This window comes from Coregonus clupeaformis, chromosome 24, assembly GCF_020615455.1.
Source record: "Coregonus clupeaformis isolate EN_2021a chromosome 24, ASM2061545v1, whole genome shotgun sequence".
NCBI classification, from domain to species: Eukaryota; Metazoa; Chordata; class Actinopteri; order Salmoniformes; family Salmonidae; genus Coregonus; species Coregonus clupeaformis.
Window position 1 is genome coordinate 34,891,980 of NC_059215.1, and position 13,918 is coordinate 34,905,897.

The following is a 13,918-nucleotide window of genomic DNA, read 5'->3' on the forward strand; positions in this document are numbered from 1 at the left end:
GATTCAGGCCAAAGAGTCTTGGTTTCATCAGACCAGAGAATCTTGTTTCTCATGGTCTGAGAGTCCTTTAGTTGCCTTTTGGCAAACTCCAAGCGGGCTGATGAGTGGCTTCCGTCTGGTCACTACCATAAAGGCCTGATTGGTGGAGTGCTGCAGAGACGGTTTTCCTTCTGGAAGGTTCTCCCATCTCCACAGAGGAACGCTGGAGCTTTGTCAGAGTGACCATCGGGTTCTTGGTCACCTCCCTGACCAAGGCCCTTCTCCCCTGATTGCTCAGTTTGGCCGGGATGTGTCTTGGTGGTTCCAAACTTCTTCAATTTAAGAATGTTGGAGGCCACTGTGTTCTTGGGGACCTTCAATGCTGCAGAACATTTTTGGTACCCTTCCCCAGATCTGTGCCTCGACACAATCCTCTCTTGGAGCTCTACGGACAATTCCTTCGACCTCATGGCTTGGTTTTTGCTCTGACATGCACTGTCAACTGTGGGACTTTATATAGACAAGTTTGTGCCTTTCCAAATCATTTCCAATCAATTGAATTTACCACAGGTGGACTCCAATCTAGTTTTAGAAACATCTCAAGGATGATCAATGGACAAAATATGTACCTGAGATCAATTTCGAGTCTCATAGCGAAGCGTCTGAATACTTATGTAAATTAGGTAGTTCTGTTTTTTCTTTTTAATACATTTGCAAAAAATATATAAAAACCTCTTTCGATTTGTCATTGTAAGGTATTGTGTGATTGAATCCATTTTAAAATAAGGCTGTAACGTAACAAAATGTGGAAAAAGTCAAGGGGTCTGAATACTTTACGAATGCACTGTAGATACACACCTTAAATCAGGTTACAGACCAGTTAACTAGCCTAGGACCCCTAGAATTAGCGAGCGTATCAATATTAGTAGGCTAGTTATTGGTTTCATAACACAAGGAGACCCTACTATGAAATAGCTGCTATCAGCAGAATCAGTGCCAGGAAGAAAACATATGTGCAGGTGTGAGTGCAAGAAAGACAAGCACTTTTTTCCACCCTGCTGTCCACGGTAACATGACGCAAATGGCCATCTACTAAATAATTTAACTTTTACAATCTGGTTTGGGATCCGGTCTAGACTGAGGTGACCTACCTTCTCATCCAGCATGTCGGGGTGCTCGGTCAGCCACACACACAGACACTGGAAGGCCGCTACGATCATGGAGTGGAGGTCTCTGGAGTGAAGGGGGGCCGGCCGGCTGCATTGGTACACGATGTAACTACACACTGAGGTGACGGCACGCTTACGGTCCGCAGAGTCCACACATGCCTTCACCTGAGGACACAAAGCCAGAAACACACTTTAGATATGCATTGGTTGGGTGGATGCTTAGCCTTAATACACTCCTTTTCAATGCATTCTCTTTTTATTAGGGGTTATCCCTTGCAGAAGAGTGTTTTACAGCTGGGTGGAAGTTGAGTAGTGGCTGGGTCTGGTGTGGTGGACTGGTGTTAGGTCTCAGCGTGTGCAGTGGTGATAACAATATAATGGATTTATATGTAGTGAAGTTAGGGCCAGTGTATGTTAAGTCATGTTAGAGCTGGGATGTCTTTGGGTACTTAGGTTAGGGATGGGGTGGGAAAGGAAAGGGGGATACCTAGGTGGTATAGTGAAGTTGGAGTATATTGAAGTTCAGTATACTCCAACTACATCTCGAAGTAAGGTCTAGCATGTGTTAGGATAGTGTACAGTAGTTAGGTATAGTTTAGTGTAGTTAGGTCTAGTTTAGTGTAGTTAGGTCTAGTTTAGTGTAGTTTGGTCTAGTTTGGTATAATTTAGTGAAGTTAGGTCTAGTTAGGGTTGGTTTTGTTTTATTATTATTTTATTACCTCCCTTTTTCTCCTTAACACCCGCCCACTTAATCCGGAAGCCAGCCACACCAATGTGTCGGAGGAAACACCGTTCAACTGATGACCGAAGTCAGTGTGAAGGTGTACAGCCCGCCACAAGGAGTCGCTAGAGCGCAATGAGCCAAGTAAAGCCCCCCCAGCCAAGCCCTCCCCTAACCCGGACGACGCTGGGCCAATTGTGCGCCGCCCTATGGGACTCCCGGTCACGGGCGGTTGTGACACAGCCTGGGATCGAACCCGGGTCTGTAGTGACGCCTCAAGCATGCGATGCAGTGCCTTAGAACACTGTGCCACTCGGGAGGCTAGTTAGGTATAGCTTAGTGTAGTTACAGTGAGGGAAAAAAGTATTTGATCCCCTGCTGATTTTGTACATTTGCCCACTGACGAAGACATGATCAGTCTATAATTTTAATGGTAGTTTTATTTGAACAGTGAGAGACAGAATAATAACAACAAAATCCAGAAAAACGCATGTCAAAAATGCTATAAATTGATTTGCATTTTAATGAGGGAAATAAGTATTTGACCCCTCTGCAAAACAGTACTTGGTGGCAAAACCCTTGTTGGCAATCACAGAGGTCAGACGTTTCTTGTAGTTGGCCACCAGGTTTGCACACATCAACTTTGCAGATCTTCTCCAAGTCATTAAGGTTTCGAGGCTGACGTTTGGCAACTCGAACCTTCAGCTCCCTCCACAGATTTTCTATGGGATTAAGGTCTGGAGACTGGCTAGGCCACTCCAGGACCTTAATGTGCTTCTTCTTGAGCCACTCCTTTGTTGCCTTGGCTGTGTGTTTTGGGTCATTGTCATGCTGGAATACCCATCCACGACCCATTTTCAATGCCCTGGCTGAGGGAAGGAGGTTCTCACCCAAGATTTGACGGTACATGGCCCCGTCCATCGTCCCTTTGATGCGGTGAAGTTGTCCTGTCCCCTTAGCAGAAAAACACCCCCAAAGCATAATGTTTCCACCTCCATGTTTGACGGTGGGGATGGTATTCTTGGGGTCATAGGCAGCATTCCTCCTCCTCCAAACACGGCGAGTTGAGTTGATGCCAAAGAGCTCCATTTTGGTCTCAGCTGAACACAACACTTTCACCCAGTTCTCCTCTGAATCATTCAGATGTTCATTGGCAAACTTCAGACGGGCCTGTATATGTGCTTTCTTGAGCAGGGGGACCTTGCGGGCGCTGCAGGATTACAGTCCTTCACGGCGTAGTGTGTTACCAATTGTTTTCTTGGTGACTATGGTCCCAGCTGCCTTGAGATCATTGACAAGATCCTCCCGTGTAGTTCTGGGCTGATTCCTCACCGTTCTCATGATCATTGCAACTCCACGAGGTGAGATCTTGCATGGAGCCCCAGGCCGAGGGAGATTGACAGTTATTTTGTGTTTCTTCCATTTGCGAATAATCGCACCAACTGTTGTCACCTTCTCACCAAGCTGCTTGGTGATAGTCTTGTAGCCCATACCAGCCTTGTGTAGGTCTACAATCTTGTCCCTGACATCCTTGGAGAGCTCTTTGGTCTTGGCCATGGTGGAGAGTTTGGAATCTGATTGATTGATTACTTCTGTGGACTGGTGTCTTTTATACAGGTAACAAACTGAGATTAGGAGCACTCCCTTTAAGAGTGTGCTCCTAATCTTAGCTCGTTACCTGTATAAAAGACACCTGGGAGCCAGAAATCTTTCTGATTGAGAGGGGGTCAAATACTTATTTCCCTCATTATAATGCAAATCAATTTATAACATTTTTTACATGCATTTTTCTGGATTTTTTTGTTTGTTATTCTGTCTCTCACTGTTCAAATAAACCTACCATTAAAATTATAGACTGATCATTTCTTTGTCAGTGGGCAAACGTACAAAATCAGCAGGGGATCAAATACTTTTCCCCCCGCACTGTAGGTCTAGTTAGGTCTAGCATGCGTTGTTGTGGTGTAGTGTAGTCACCTTGGCCAGGCCCGCCAGCAGCTCCAGGGCGGCCAGTGAGATGCTCATGTCGGACCTCCACTGAGAGTTGAGCCTCTGGGTGACCAGGTGTATGCTGCGGACCAGGAGGCCCGCCGCAGTATCTGTAAAAGTTAAAGGATGTAAACTCCGAAACACCACCACCAAAACACCACCACCACAGATGGACCACCCCATTACACATTATCTGAATAATGACCTCAATAAGATCTGATCATGTGGCAGCCTTCCATAACACAGCACACAGAAGTAAAGATACTAATCATGTGAAATATCAGATGCAGTGTGAAACCGGAAGTAAGTGTTAAACTCAACAGGTGAAAACAGAATTCACACAGTAGGAAAAAAGAAATGGCTTTTTAAGAGTCGTATATAAAATATAGTGTTGAGGGATAGTATTTTCCAGTTCAAGACCAGTAGCACAGCATCACAGCAAATAAGTGTAGTGCTTGCATCACATACAGATAATTTTTACCCAGCGCTTTTTAACTCTGTATATCACTTTCACCACGTTGGCTATGAAAAATACAGTGTTAATTGAGACAGTTGCATTTCTAGAACATTGACCAGGTGTCAGTACTTGTGAATGGAAACAGCAACAACATTCAACATCTAAGTGAAATGAATAGGCTAAATAAAATGATTGTAGTAATGGCTATCGTGCTAAACACAATATAACACGCCTAGTCTGACTTTAAACGCAGCCTGCGTGTGAAAATGGCTATTGGTTACAATCGGTTATCATAGTAATAGTAGATATAGCAATTGTGTTTTCGCTAGCTAGTTAGCATATAGTAAGTCCTTATTGTAGTCTGTGTGACGTGGCTACAATCAGATATCATAGTAAAGGTTATCGTACTAACGCTAGCTAGTTATAATTTAATGGACTAGCTTTACCGTAGTCCCGGAGTAGCGCCTGAGCTGGGCGCTCTGAGTCTGGGCTGGTGGCCTCAGTGCCAGTGCTGCCCCCGCTAGTAAAGCTGATGCTACTGCTGGTGCGGCTGTGGCCCCTCAGCCCTGCGTGGCTCCCATCCACACTGCCCTGGTACCATACAAACACAGGGAGACAGAGAGCGTTAGCAAAGCCTCCAAATTCAACTCCATTGAATCACATTGATCAATTTGTTTATTTGAGTCAATGACGGTAGTTAGGTTTATATCAACACCGACAGAAATCATAGAGGTCTTACCGTTTCAGTTTGTGCACCTATGGACTCCAACAGTGCAGAGTCTTGAACAATGTTAAGCATTGCACCTGAAAGGATGAAAAATTCTAGATTTAATAGATGTAAGGGACAAAAAAGACAGAGAGCAAGAGAGAGCGAGAGAGGAAGAGAGCGAGAGAGGAAGAGAGAGAACGGTAGTGAGTGGTAGACCTAGGATGAGCTGGGTGTTGTTGGGGTCTGTCTCTGTCTGCAGGGCTCCGATGAGGACGTTGACCAGGCGCAGTCTCAGGGACAGGAAGGAAACGGACTGGTCGTGGGTTGCCCCATCATCATCACTGAACTTCCCCTCCAGAAGAACCTACACATCAATCAAATCAGTCAATCAATCGATCGCCCTACCCACAACACAAAATCAAGCCACATTAACTACATCAACTTAAGTTAACAGAACTCTTAACTTTAATTAAAATGCCTGGTGTCCACCACATCACTCTTATCAAGGTGTAGGGCTCCCACTGCATTGGGAAATAATATATTAAAAAGCATGTTTACTAGACTAGATGATGTAATGTAGTCACCAGACGCTGTTAAAAAAAGCCAAGGTTGCAACAATGCAACATTTTCCATACCTCGGATTTGATGTTGCCAAAGTGGTGTGGGAGAGGCAGCATGGCCAGTAGGATATGGATAGAAGCTCTCCTCAGGTCAGTGGGGTTCACGTACAGCTTGAACTTAGACAGTTCCCTGTAGCAGAGGGCAGTACCCTAGAATTAGAATTTCTAGAGTATAGAAATGATCTGAATTGTATTGCTATGGTTTTTTATGGTTGCTCAAGTATTTTCCATCAATGGCATTAGCTAACAGATATTATTAGCCCCTGGACAACTTCCATTGCATTCAGATGATCACAGTAAAGCACCAGAATGGTCTGGTTTTTGTTCACTGTACCACAATCATTAAACAGCTAAATTCTTTATTATTGTGTGATTTATTTTTATTTTTAATCTGATTTAGCTACTATTACTGAATATTTTTGAAAAAGCGTGCAAGTAAGCATTTCTCTGTAATGTTTACACTTGCTGTATGCTGTTCACGTGACAAATAAACTTTGATTTGATTTAAAATATACTATTGGGTCTTTTTCAATAGTGTCCATTTTCAACATCGAGCCTTGTTCATGTTTGGTGGTTTTAGAGGATTGTACATAATATATATTTTGTATTGTCACCTGTCTGGCAGAATGGTCTCCAGAGCTGAGATGAAGTAGGGGACCACCACGTTGACGCCCTTCAGGTCGGAGCAGAACAGAGAGGAGGAGTTGAGGATGATGCTGGAAAGCACGGGCCTGCAGATGAAGTCAGAGATCTGGAGGCCTTGGATCAGAACCATGTAGAACCTGCGAGGGAAAAGACAGCCGTTTCTTCAGATCAAAATAGGAATCATAGCGATTGAACTTGCAGCGGGTCCAAATATTAATTCAGGTAGCTTTATGCGGAACCTGACAGATTCAAGATTAACACAAATAGCAAAAAATTGAAGGCGAACACAAATAGCGAATAATTGAAGGCGAACACAAATACAGAGTTAAGATACCTCCACACGTAGGCCCACATACAGCAGCGCTGCAGACTTACAGCCACCGTTAGCATGCTAGCACGCTAGGATGAAACTGCCGTCTTACCTGGACAGGTAGACTGGGAGAATGTCCTCTCCAGTCTTCTTGCTGCAGAAGATGCGGCAGAGGGTGCCGCAGGCCTCGGCACGGCCCGCCTCGTAGCTCTCTGGGAACTCGTTGGTGTCGAACATGGGGTTGGACACCATGGAGTCGGTGGACATCTGGGATCCCTTCCTTCTCAGCTCCAGACCCACCTGAGTGGCTATGGCTGTGGAGGTGACAGAAGGAGACACATGAGTGAAAGAAGCCCGGAATGGGACAGGTGACAATCCTCACACATGCACGCCTGAAAACAGATAAAAACACACAAATAGAAACAGAGACATAAACACACTGAAAACACACTGAAAAGTAACCAGACACACATACACATTAAAAGTATACAAACTGAGGTAAATACTGTACACACAAACTGTACAAACACACTAAGCAGAAACAAAATAAGACAAGGACTAAAAACCTAAGTGGCTTCAAACGCACAGACTCACACAAATATTTACACATACGTACGTAAATCAGCAGGCGCACAAAAAGGGACTTCTGACACAGAGTTTGCCATAACAAGTGTTGTCTTTATCATGGGCTAAGTGAATGGAATTGAGGTTTGAAAGTTTTAGGTGAACATCTTTTCCCAAGACAAGTTGCAAGAAGACGTCGGCGCAAAATCTCTGTGTCAGCTCAGCTCCCTTGTACTTGCATTATGATGATGTCACTCAAGGTACAGACATTTACTTCATGCATTGAGGCACCAAACCAAAAGTCAATAAAGTTATAAGTGAACTGACAACACAAGGGGAAACCATAAGAGAACAATGCGCTGAATTCAGGGCAAACCAAAAAGGGTATGTGGCACGATAAATAAAAAGTCACTGGAATATGGTGGTGTGGTCACAAACTGGCAACGCTATGTCGGGACAGTGACGAGGCTGTGTGCTCCCATTCCATTTCCAACCCGCAGAACATTGAGAGAACGTTGGCGCAACGCTCAAATGACGGTGGTGGGGGTAAAAGGTAACGATGATGGGCGATGATGACCATGGAGAAATTAAACCAAAGCAGGAGTCAAAGAACTGACTGCGAGTCAAGAGAAAAGCCGCAGCTCCTACTTACAAGATTTATAAGAAAGGAGAATTTGGATAAAAGAGGCTGCAAGATAACAGAAATAGTGGAGAGACAAATCAAAGCATATCGATATTTTCTCAATTCATTCTAAATGCATGAATTGTGTTTTTCCTCCTCAATGGATGATCTTTCACCCTGAAACTGTTGAAACATCAGACGTGGTAGACAAGAGTCAGCATGCAGGACAGACACAAACACCAAAACATGAGATAAGAGACAGTCCTGGACATTATGATCCATGATCCTTCCTTTTCTACCTTTTTATATGTGCTTAATCAGTGTTCCTCAATCCTGTTCTTGAAGAACCGCAGTATTGCAGGTCTTTCTCCCAGCTTAGTGCCATCACACCTGGGTCATATTTATTTGGCACCAAACTGAAGAAAATGGACTGAAAAGGGGAGGGACTACCTGAACTTGTCCAATAAGAAACACCCATTTTCATTTTCCGTTGCAAAACATTTTGCGACTGTGTGCCCTAATGAATACCACCCTTAATCAACTGATCTCTTCAAGCCCTTGATGAGCCGAATCAGGCATTTCCCTGCTGAGCTTATGACTCTTCAGGAACAGGATTGAGAATCAATCCTATAATAGTGCCGTCATCTCCTACAATCATAAGGCACAAGACGGAACTACACAGAGACATGCAGAAGTTCATTGTGTTCATCTGACTGTATAAATTAAATATTGTGACCACTGCAATAAAACGCTGGAGATGGGGACATTGGGTGTACTGATTGGGGAAATGCGCAAAGGCGCGTCTAGATTGAATTCTCCATTCTACAGTGTTCTGTGGAGTGGAATGTCAGTTAGACTAACTGATACCTTCTTGAAGTCAAAGCGGTTTCCACACAATGCTTTAGCAGATGTGAAAAGTAGTAAGAGTGAGAGAGAGGAGAGAGAAAAAACCCTGTCCTCTGACCCCAGCCCACTCCACCCAAAACACACACAAGTCCAACCCTTAACCCAACACAAAGACATGCATCCAACCCAACCTCCCCCCACCACACACACTCGCACAAATGGTAGAAGCTTGTCCATCCAGTCAGATCAGTCATTGCTTACCAGTCATGCTGGGGTCTCGGCTGAGGCCGCTGTGGAGCTTGCAGTGCACTAGCGCCGCGTCAAACAGCCACTGACCGAAGAGGTTGAGGATGCTGTTGACCTTGGGCCTGGCGGGGGCGGGCAGCGGCTGCATCTCCCAGCTGCTCTGAGTGGGGCTGGCCAGCAGGGTGGGTGACGACGACAGCTGCTGGGACACGGACACTTTGGCCGGCTGGGCTGCACTGCCCTGTATGGAGGGGGGGGTTAGTATTTTTCAAATACTTTAGCGCCACTGCATTGAGCTTGCCCTGGTGCGATTGAGCCAATAGAGTAGTCCACGAAAATGCAAACCCCACCCTGTCTGGCAATCCAGGCAAGCGAGATTGAACACTCAAAGTATTTGAAAGAAAACAAATTCTGTTTGAAACCAGGTCTGCTGATGTAAGCACAGTACACAGGTCAGGATGACGTATGCACATGATTTGTAGGCTATACAGTTGACTTACAGTTAAACTCTTGCTGGCGGTTTTGGTGACCACGGTGTGCCGCTGCTTGCGGCTGTGTGGGGGCGTGGTGTTGTTGGAGGAGGGCGGGGACATGCTCAGTCTGTTGACCGGTGTGGGCGGGGCACTGTCAACCCTGGGCCGTGATATGCCTGCGGAGGAGAATGGGGTGGGTCCCAAAACAAGACACACCCAATAGTCAGAAAAACCAATGGCTGTGGCGTGTCCTGCCTCTGATAGAATGTCCTCTCTTACAGTGGTAAGAATAAGCCTCTGTTCCAATACCTTTAAAATGCCATTTATTCTTCCTTCCTTGAGGTTATCACTGATCTGTAAGTAAAGCTATTGTTTCCCCCTATTTCCTTCACTTATTCAACCTGATCAGATCAGTGATTACCTCAAGGAATGGAAGAGAAAAAAGTGCAGGTTTTAAAAACCTGAAGGGAAACCAGAAAATTGAAGACTTCTTAAGTTAAGAGGTAAGAGAGCAACATCCCATGAGTTAACCCCATTTTTGTCCAACCACACAACCAATAGGTGTTAATAAGTAGGTTATAGAGCGATATTACTTGTGCCTGTGCTTTTTCAGGCCTCATTGACACACTTAAAACATAATACTATTAGGGGGGTATCAACTAACTTGTTATGCCCACATGCAAACAGAACAGTGCCAATGTGGCATCAGCTGTCAATGACAGCCAGTTCAACTAGTACAAGTCACATCTTTCAGCTCTTTTTAAACCCATTTCAACCATTACCATCAACTAAAACGGCCCATTTGATTGTAATAGCGAGTCCCTCAGCCCAGTTTGTCAAATGACAAAACCTCCAGGGGACCATGGCAAAACGTCCCAAGAAAGTTAAGGTGACCATGACACAATGTCTCAAGAACGTCCTAATAACATCCCCGGGACAAACCGGGAACTATAAAAAGGTCCCCCACAGAAGGTTCCCTTCGGACCATCATGCGATGTCCTAAGGACTAGTAAAATGAAAGTCCTAAGAACGTCCTAAAAAGATCCTGACGTGTTCCACAATGACGTCTTGGGAACGTACAAGGAACTAGACAAAGGTCCCCCAGAACGTTCCCTTGGGACCATCACGCAACATTCTTAGAACGTCAGTAGGATAACGTCACGCAGAAACCCTTAAGGGAATGTCCTCAGGACGTCCCCTGTTTGCAGGGCTTAACCGGTAAGCAGTTTATGGACAAGTTATGACAGCAATCCATGCTTTGGTTTAGTTTCGCTGACATGGTTTCCAAATTCTAATGTTTTAGCATTTGTGGCGCAAACCCCATTCAAGTCATGGTACCGATATTAGCATGCTAAAATTGATTGTGAAGCTCAACAAAGTCACTTGCAGATGTTTTGAACATGCACGAAAAATGCTAATATCGGTCCCATGACTTGAATGGGATTTGTGCCGTAAATGCTAAAACATTAGCATTTGGAAACAGTGCCAGAGAAATTAAAACAAAGCATAGATTGCTGTCATACCTTGTCCATAGACTTCTTATAGGGTAAGGAAAACAATGTTATTTAGTAATTTGGGTGAACTATGCCTTTAAGGCACAAATTGACACTTTTGTTATCAGCTCAAACTGCTGACAAATACTGTATGAAAACAAATTCAGTCCAGGGTTGGGGTCAATTCCATTTCAGGGAGTAAACTGAATTCCAATTACAACTTTCCTAATTGCCTTTCAATTAGGAAAAAAAAGGGGAATTGGAATTTGTTAACTTCCTGAATTGACCCCAACCCTGATTCAGACTATTGAGGTGCACCGTGTTGCACCACCACTTGACCCTGAGTGACGGAGCGCTTCTTCTCACCCAGGAAGGCGTCCACCAGGCAGCTGACCCCCCGCATAGCCCTGAAGAAGATCTGGGGAAGCTGCTTGAGGCAGGGGTGTAGCACCACCTCATGGGGAATGCCGCTCGAGTTGAGGAACTGCTCCTGGAACTTGGGCGTGGTGCTCACCAACGTCGGGTTGCTCAGATCCACGGGGTTGCTATGGAAACCACAAGGGGCAGGAGAGAGAGGTGAGGATAGACTGACACACACAGGCCTCATTCACTGACACAGACCTGTATTAGTGGGTGGGGTTGCCAATGTGCTGGGGAAAAAAAATATGTCTAGAACACTGAATGGCATTAGCCACAGTCAACATTTTTGCAAAATTATTAAATACATATTATTTTATTTTTTATTTGTATTGGTCCAGTTTCCTCAATGTTTCAGTCCGTTTTCTTCCATTTGGTGCATAATTAATACGACCTAATATTATGTGGCCAAGAATAAAGTAGATGAAGAAAAGAGGGCATGTAAGGACAGCACCAGGGCCTGTATCTACAAAGCGTCTCAAAGTGGGAGTGCTGATCAACCATCAGTTTGGACTTTTAGATCATGATGAATAAGATTGTGAGGACAGATCCTAGATCAGCACTCCTACTCTGAAACGCTTTGTGGATATGGGCCCAGAACTTCTCTACCTCAGCATGTGGAGGAAACGGAACCAGGTCTGGGCCACACAGTCGTTGTCCATCTCTACTGGAATCAGGTTGGCATCCTCATCAGGGACTTTAAACGGGGGGAACGAGGGGCCGTGGGTGAACCGCAACAGCCTGGGTGGAAAGAAAACCCACAGACAAGACGCACAAGCAGACACACATACACAAGTTAGTATCCCATTTCCTCCTCTCTGTCATTATGTTTGAAAATTGATAATGGTACTTCCTGCAAAAAGAAATAGCAGATAGTGTTTCTCTGCTCTCACAGTTCTTTTTGAACCACCTGAAAACTTCAGAGGTTAGATAATAATAATAATAATAATAATAATAATAAGCCATTTAGCAGACGCTTTTATCCAAAGCGACTTACAGTCATGCGTGCATACATTTTTGTGTATGGGTGGTCCCGGGGTTCGAACCCACTACCTTGGCGTTACAAGCGCCGTGCTCTACCAGCTGAGCTACAGAGGACCACGCCCTCAGTGGTGTAAAGTACTTAAGTTAAAATACTTTAAAGTACTACTTAAGTAGTTTTGGGGGATATCTGTACTTTACTAATTCTATTTTTGACAACTTTTACTTTACTACATTCCTAAAGAAAATCATGTACATTTTACTCCATACATTTATCCTGACACCCAGAAGTACTCATTACATTTTTTATTTTTAGCAGGAAAGGAAAATGGTCAAATTCTCACACTTATGAAGAGAACATCCGTGGTCATCTCTACTGCCTCTGATCTGGCGGACTCACTAAGCACCAATGCTTCGTTTGTAAATGATGTCTGAGTGTTGGAATGTGCCCCTGGCTGTCCGTAAAAAATTATTATAAAAAAATATGCCTTTTGGTTTGCTTAATATAAGCAATTTGAAATTATTTATACTTTTAATTTTGATACTTAAGTATATTTTTGTAATTATATTTACTATTGATTCTTAAGTATATTTAAAACATAATACTTTTAGACTTTTACACAAGTAGTATTTTACCAGGGGACTTTCACTTGAGTCATTTTCTTTAAGGTATCTTTACTTTTACTCAAGTATGACAATTGGGTACTTTTTCCACTGCTGGTTAGCTACATTACAGGCAAAGTACAATGCCACACAGCCGTCCAATAGTCAAATTGACTCACTGGGTATGCAAATCAAGTGACAAGCTGTCTAGGTAGTAGCTTTTAGAACAGCTACTAAGTCAACACCAGAGCACCCACACAGTAAGCCAGGAGAGTGGAAGGGGTTAAAACTGCTCAAATAATACCACTTCTGACAAGGAAGAGAAAAGAGGGCGACTGTAAAATTAAATGGAATTAATTTGGCCTATGGGTCGGTCCACAAAATGAGTCCCTTTTGGGTAGTGTAACTTGGTAAAAAAATATATATAAACTTCAGGACCCTGTCTTTCAAAGATCATTTGAAAAAATCTAAATAACTTCACAGATCTTCATTGTAAAGGGTTTGAACACTGTTTCCCATGCTTGTTCAATGAACCATAAACAATTAATGAACATGCACCTGTGGAATGGTCGTTAAGAACCTAACAGCTTACAGACAGTAGGCAATTAAGGTCACCGTTATAAAGACTTAGGACACTAAAGAGGCCTTTCTACTTACTCTGAAAAACACCAAAAGAAAGATGCCCAGGGTCCCTGCTCATCTGCGTGAACGTGCCTTAGGCATGCTGCAAGGAGGCATGAGGACTGCAGATGTGGCCAGGGCAATAAATTGCAATGTCCGTACTGTGAGACGCCTAAGTAAGCGCTACAGGGAGACAGGATGGACAGCTGATCATCTTCGCAGTGGCAGACCACGCGTAACAACACCTGCACAGTATCAGTACATCCGAACATCACACCTGCGGGACAGGTACAGGATGGCAACAACAACTGCCCGAGTTAAACCAGGAACGCACAATCTCTCCATCAGTGCTCAGACTGTCCGGAATAGGCTGAGAGAGGCTGGACTGAGGGCTTGTAGGCCTGTTGTAAGGCAGGTCCTCACCAGACACCACCGGCAACAACGTCGCCTATGGGC

At 44.2% G+C, this 13,918-nt stretch overlaps 1 protein-coding gene across 5 annotated transcripts in view; it reads right to left on the reverse strand.

The window, feature by feature from the left end:
- LOC121538246 (ral GTPase-activating protein subunit beta-like) overlaps positions 1-13,918 on the reverse strand; it is a 49,832-nt gene that overhangs the window by 15,765 nt on the left and 20,149 nt on the right. For 3 of the 5 annotated variants that reach the window (XM_045207155.1, XM_045207154.1, XM_045207156.1), the window contains exons 6-18: positions 11,867-11,998; positions 11,207-11,385; positions 9,375-9,523; positions 8,890-9,115; positions 7,813-7,848; positions 6,709-6,910; positions 6,256-6,423; positions 5,657-5,771; positions 5,238-5,385; positions 5,052-5,116; positions 4,759-4,903; positions 3,844-3,965; positions 1,131-1,313 (exon numbers count right to left, since the gene is read on the reverse strand). In XM_045207155.1, the coding sequence (XP_045063090.1) occupies positions 1,131-1,313; positions 3,844-3,965; positions 4,759-4,903; positions 5,052-5,116; positions 5,238-5,385; positions 5,657-5,771; positions 6,256-6,423; positions 6,709-6,910; positions 7,813-7,848; positions 8,890-9,115; positions 9,375-9,523; positions 11,207-11,385; positions 11,867-11,998 (1,870 nt within the window). The remainder of the gene's footprint in view (positions 1-1,130; positions 1,314-3,843; positions 3,966-4,758; positions 4,904-5,051; positions 5,117-5,237; positions 5,386-5,656; positions 5,772-6,255; positions 6,424-6,708; positions 6,911-7,812; positions 7,849-8,889; positions 9,116-9,374; positions 9,524-11,206; positions 11,386-11,866; positions 11,999-13,918) is intronic. The other 2 variants (XM_045207158.1, XM_045207157.1) reach the window with 1 other exon arrangement.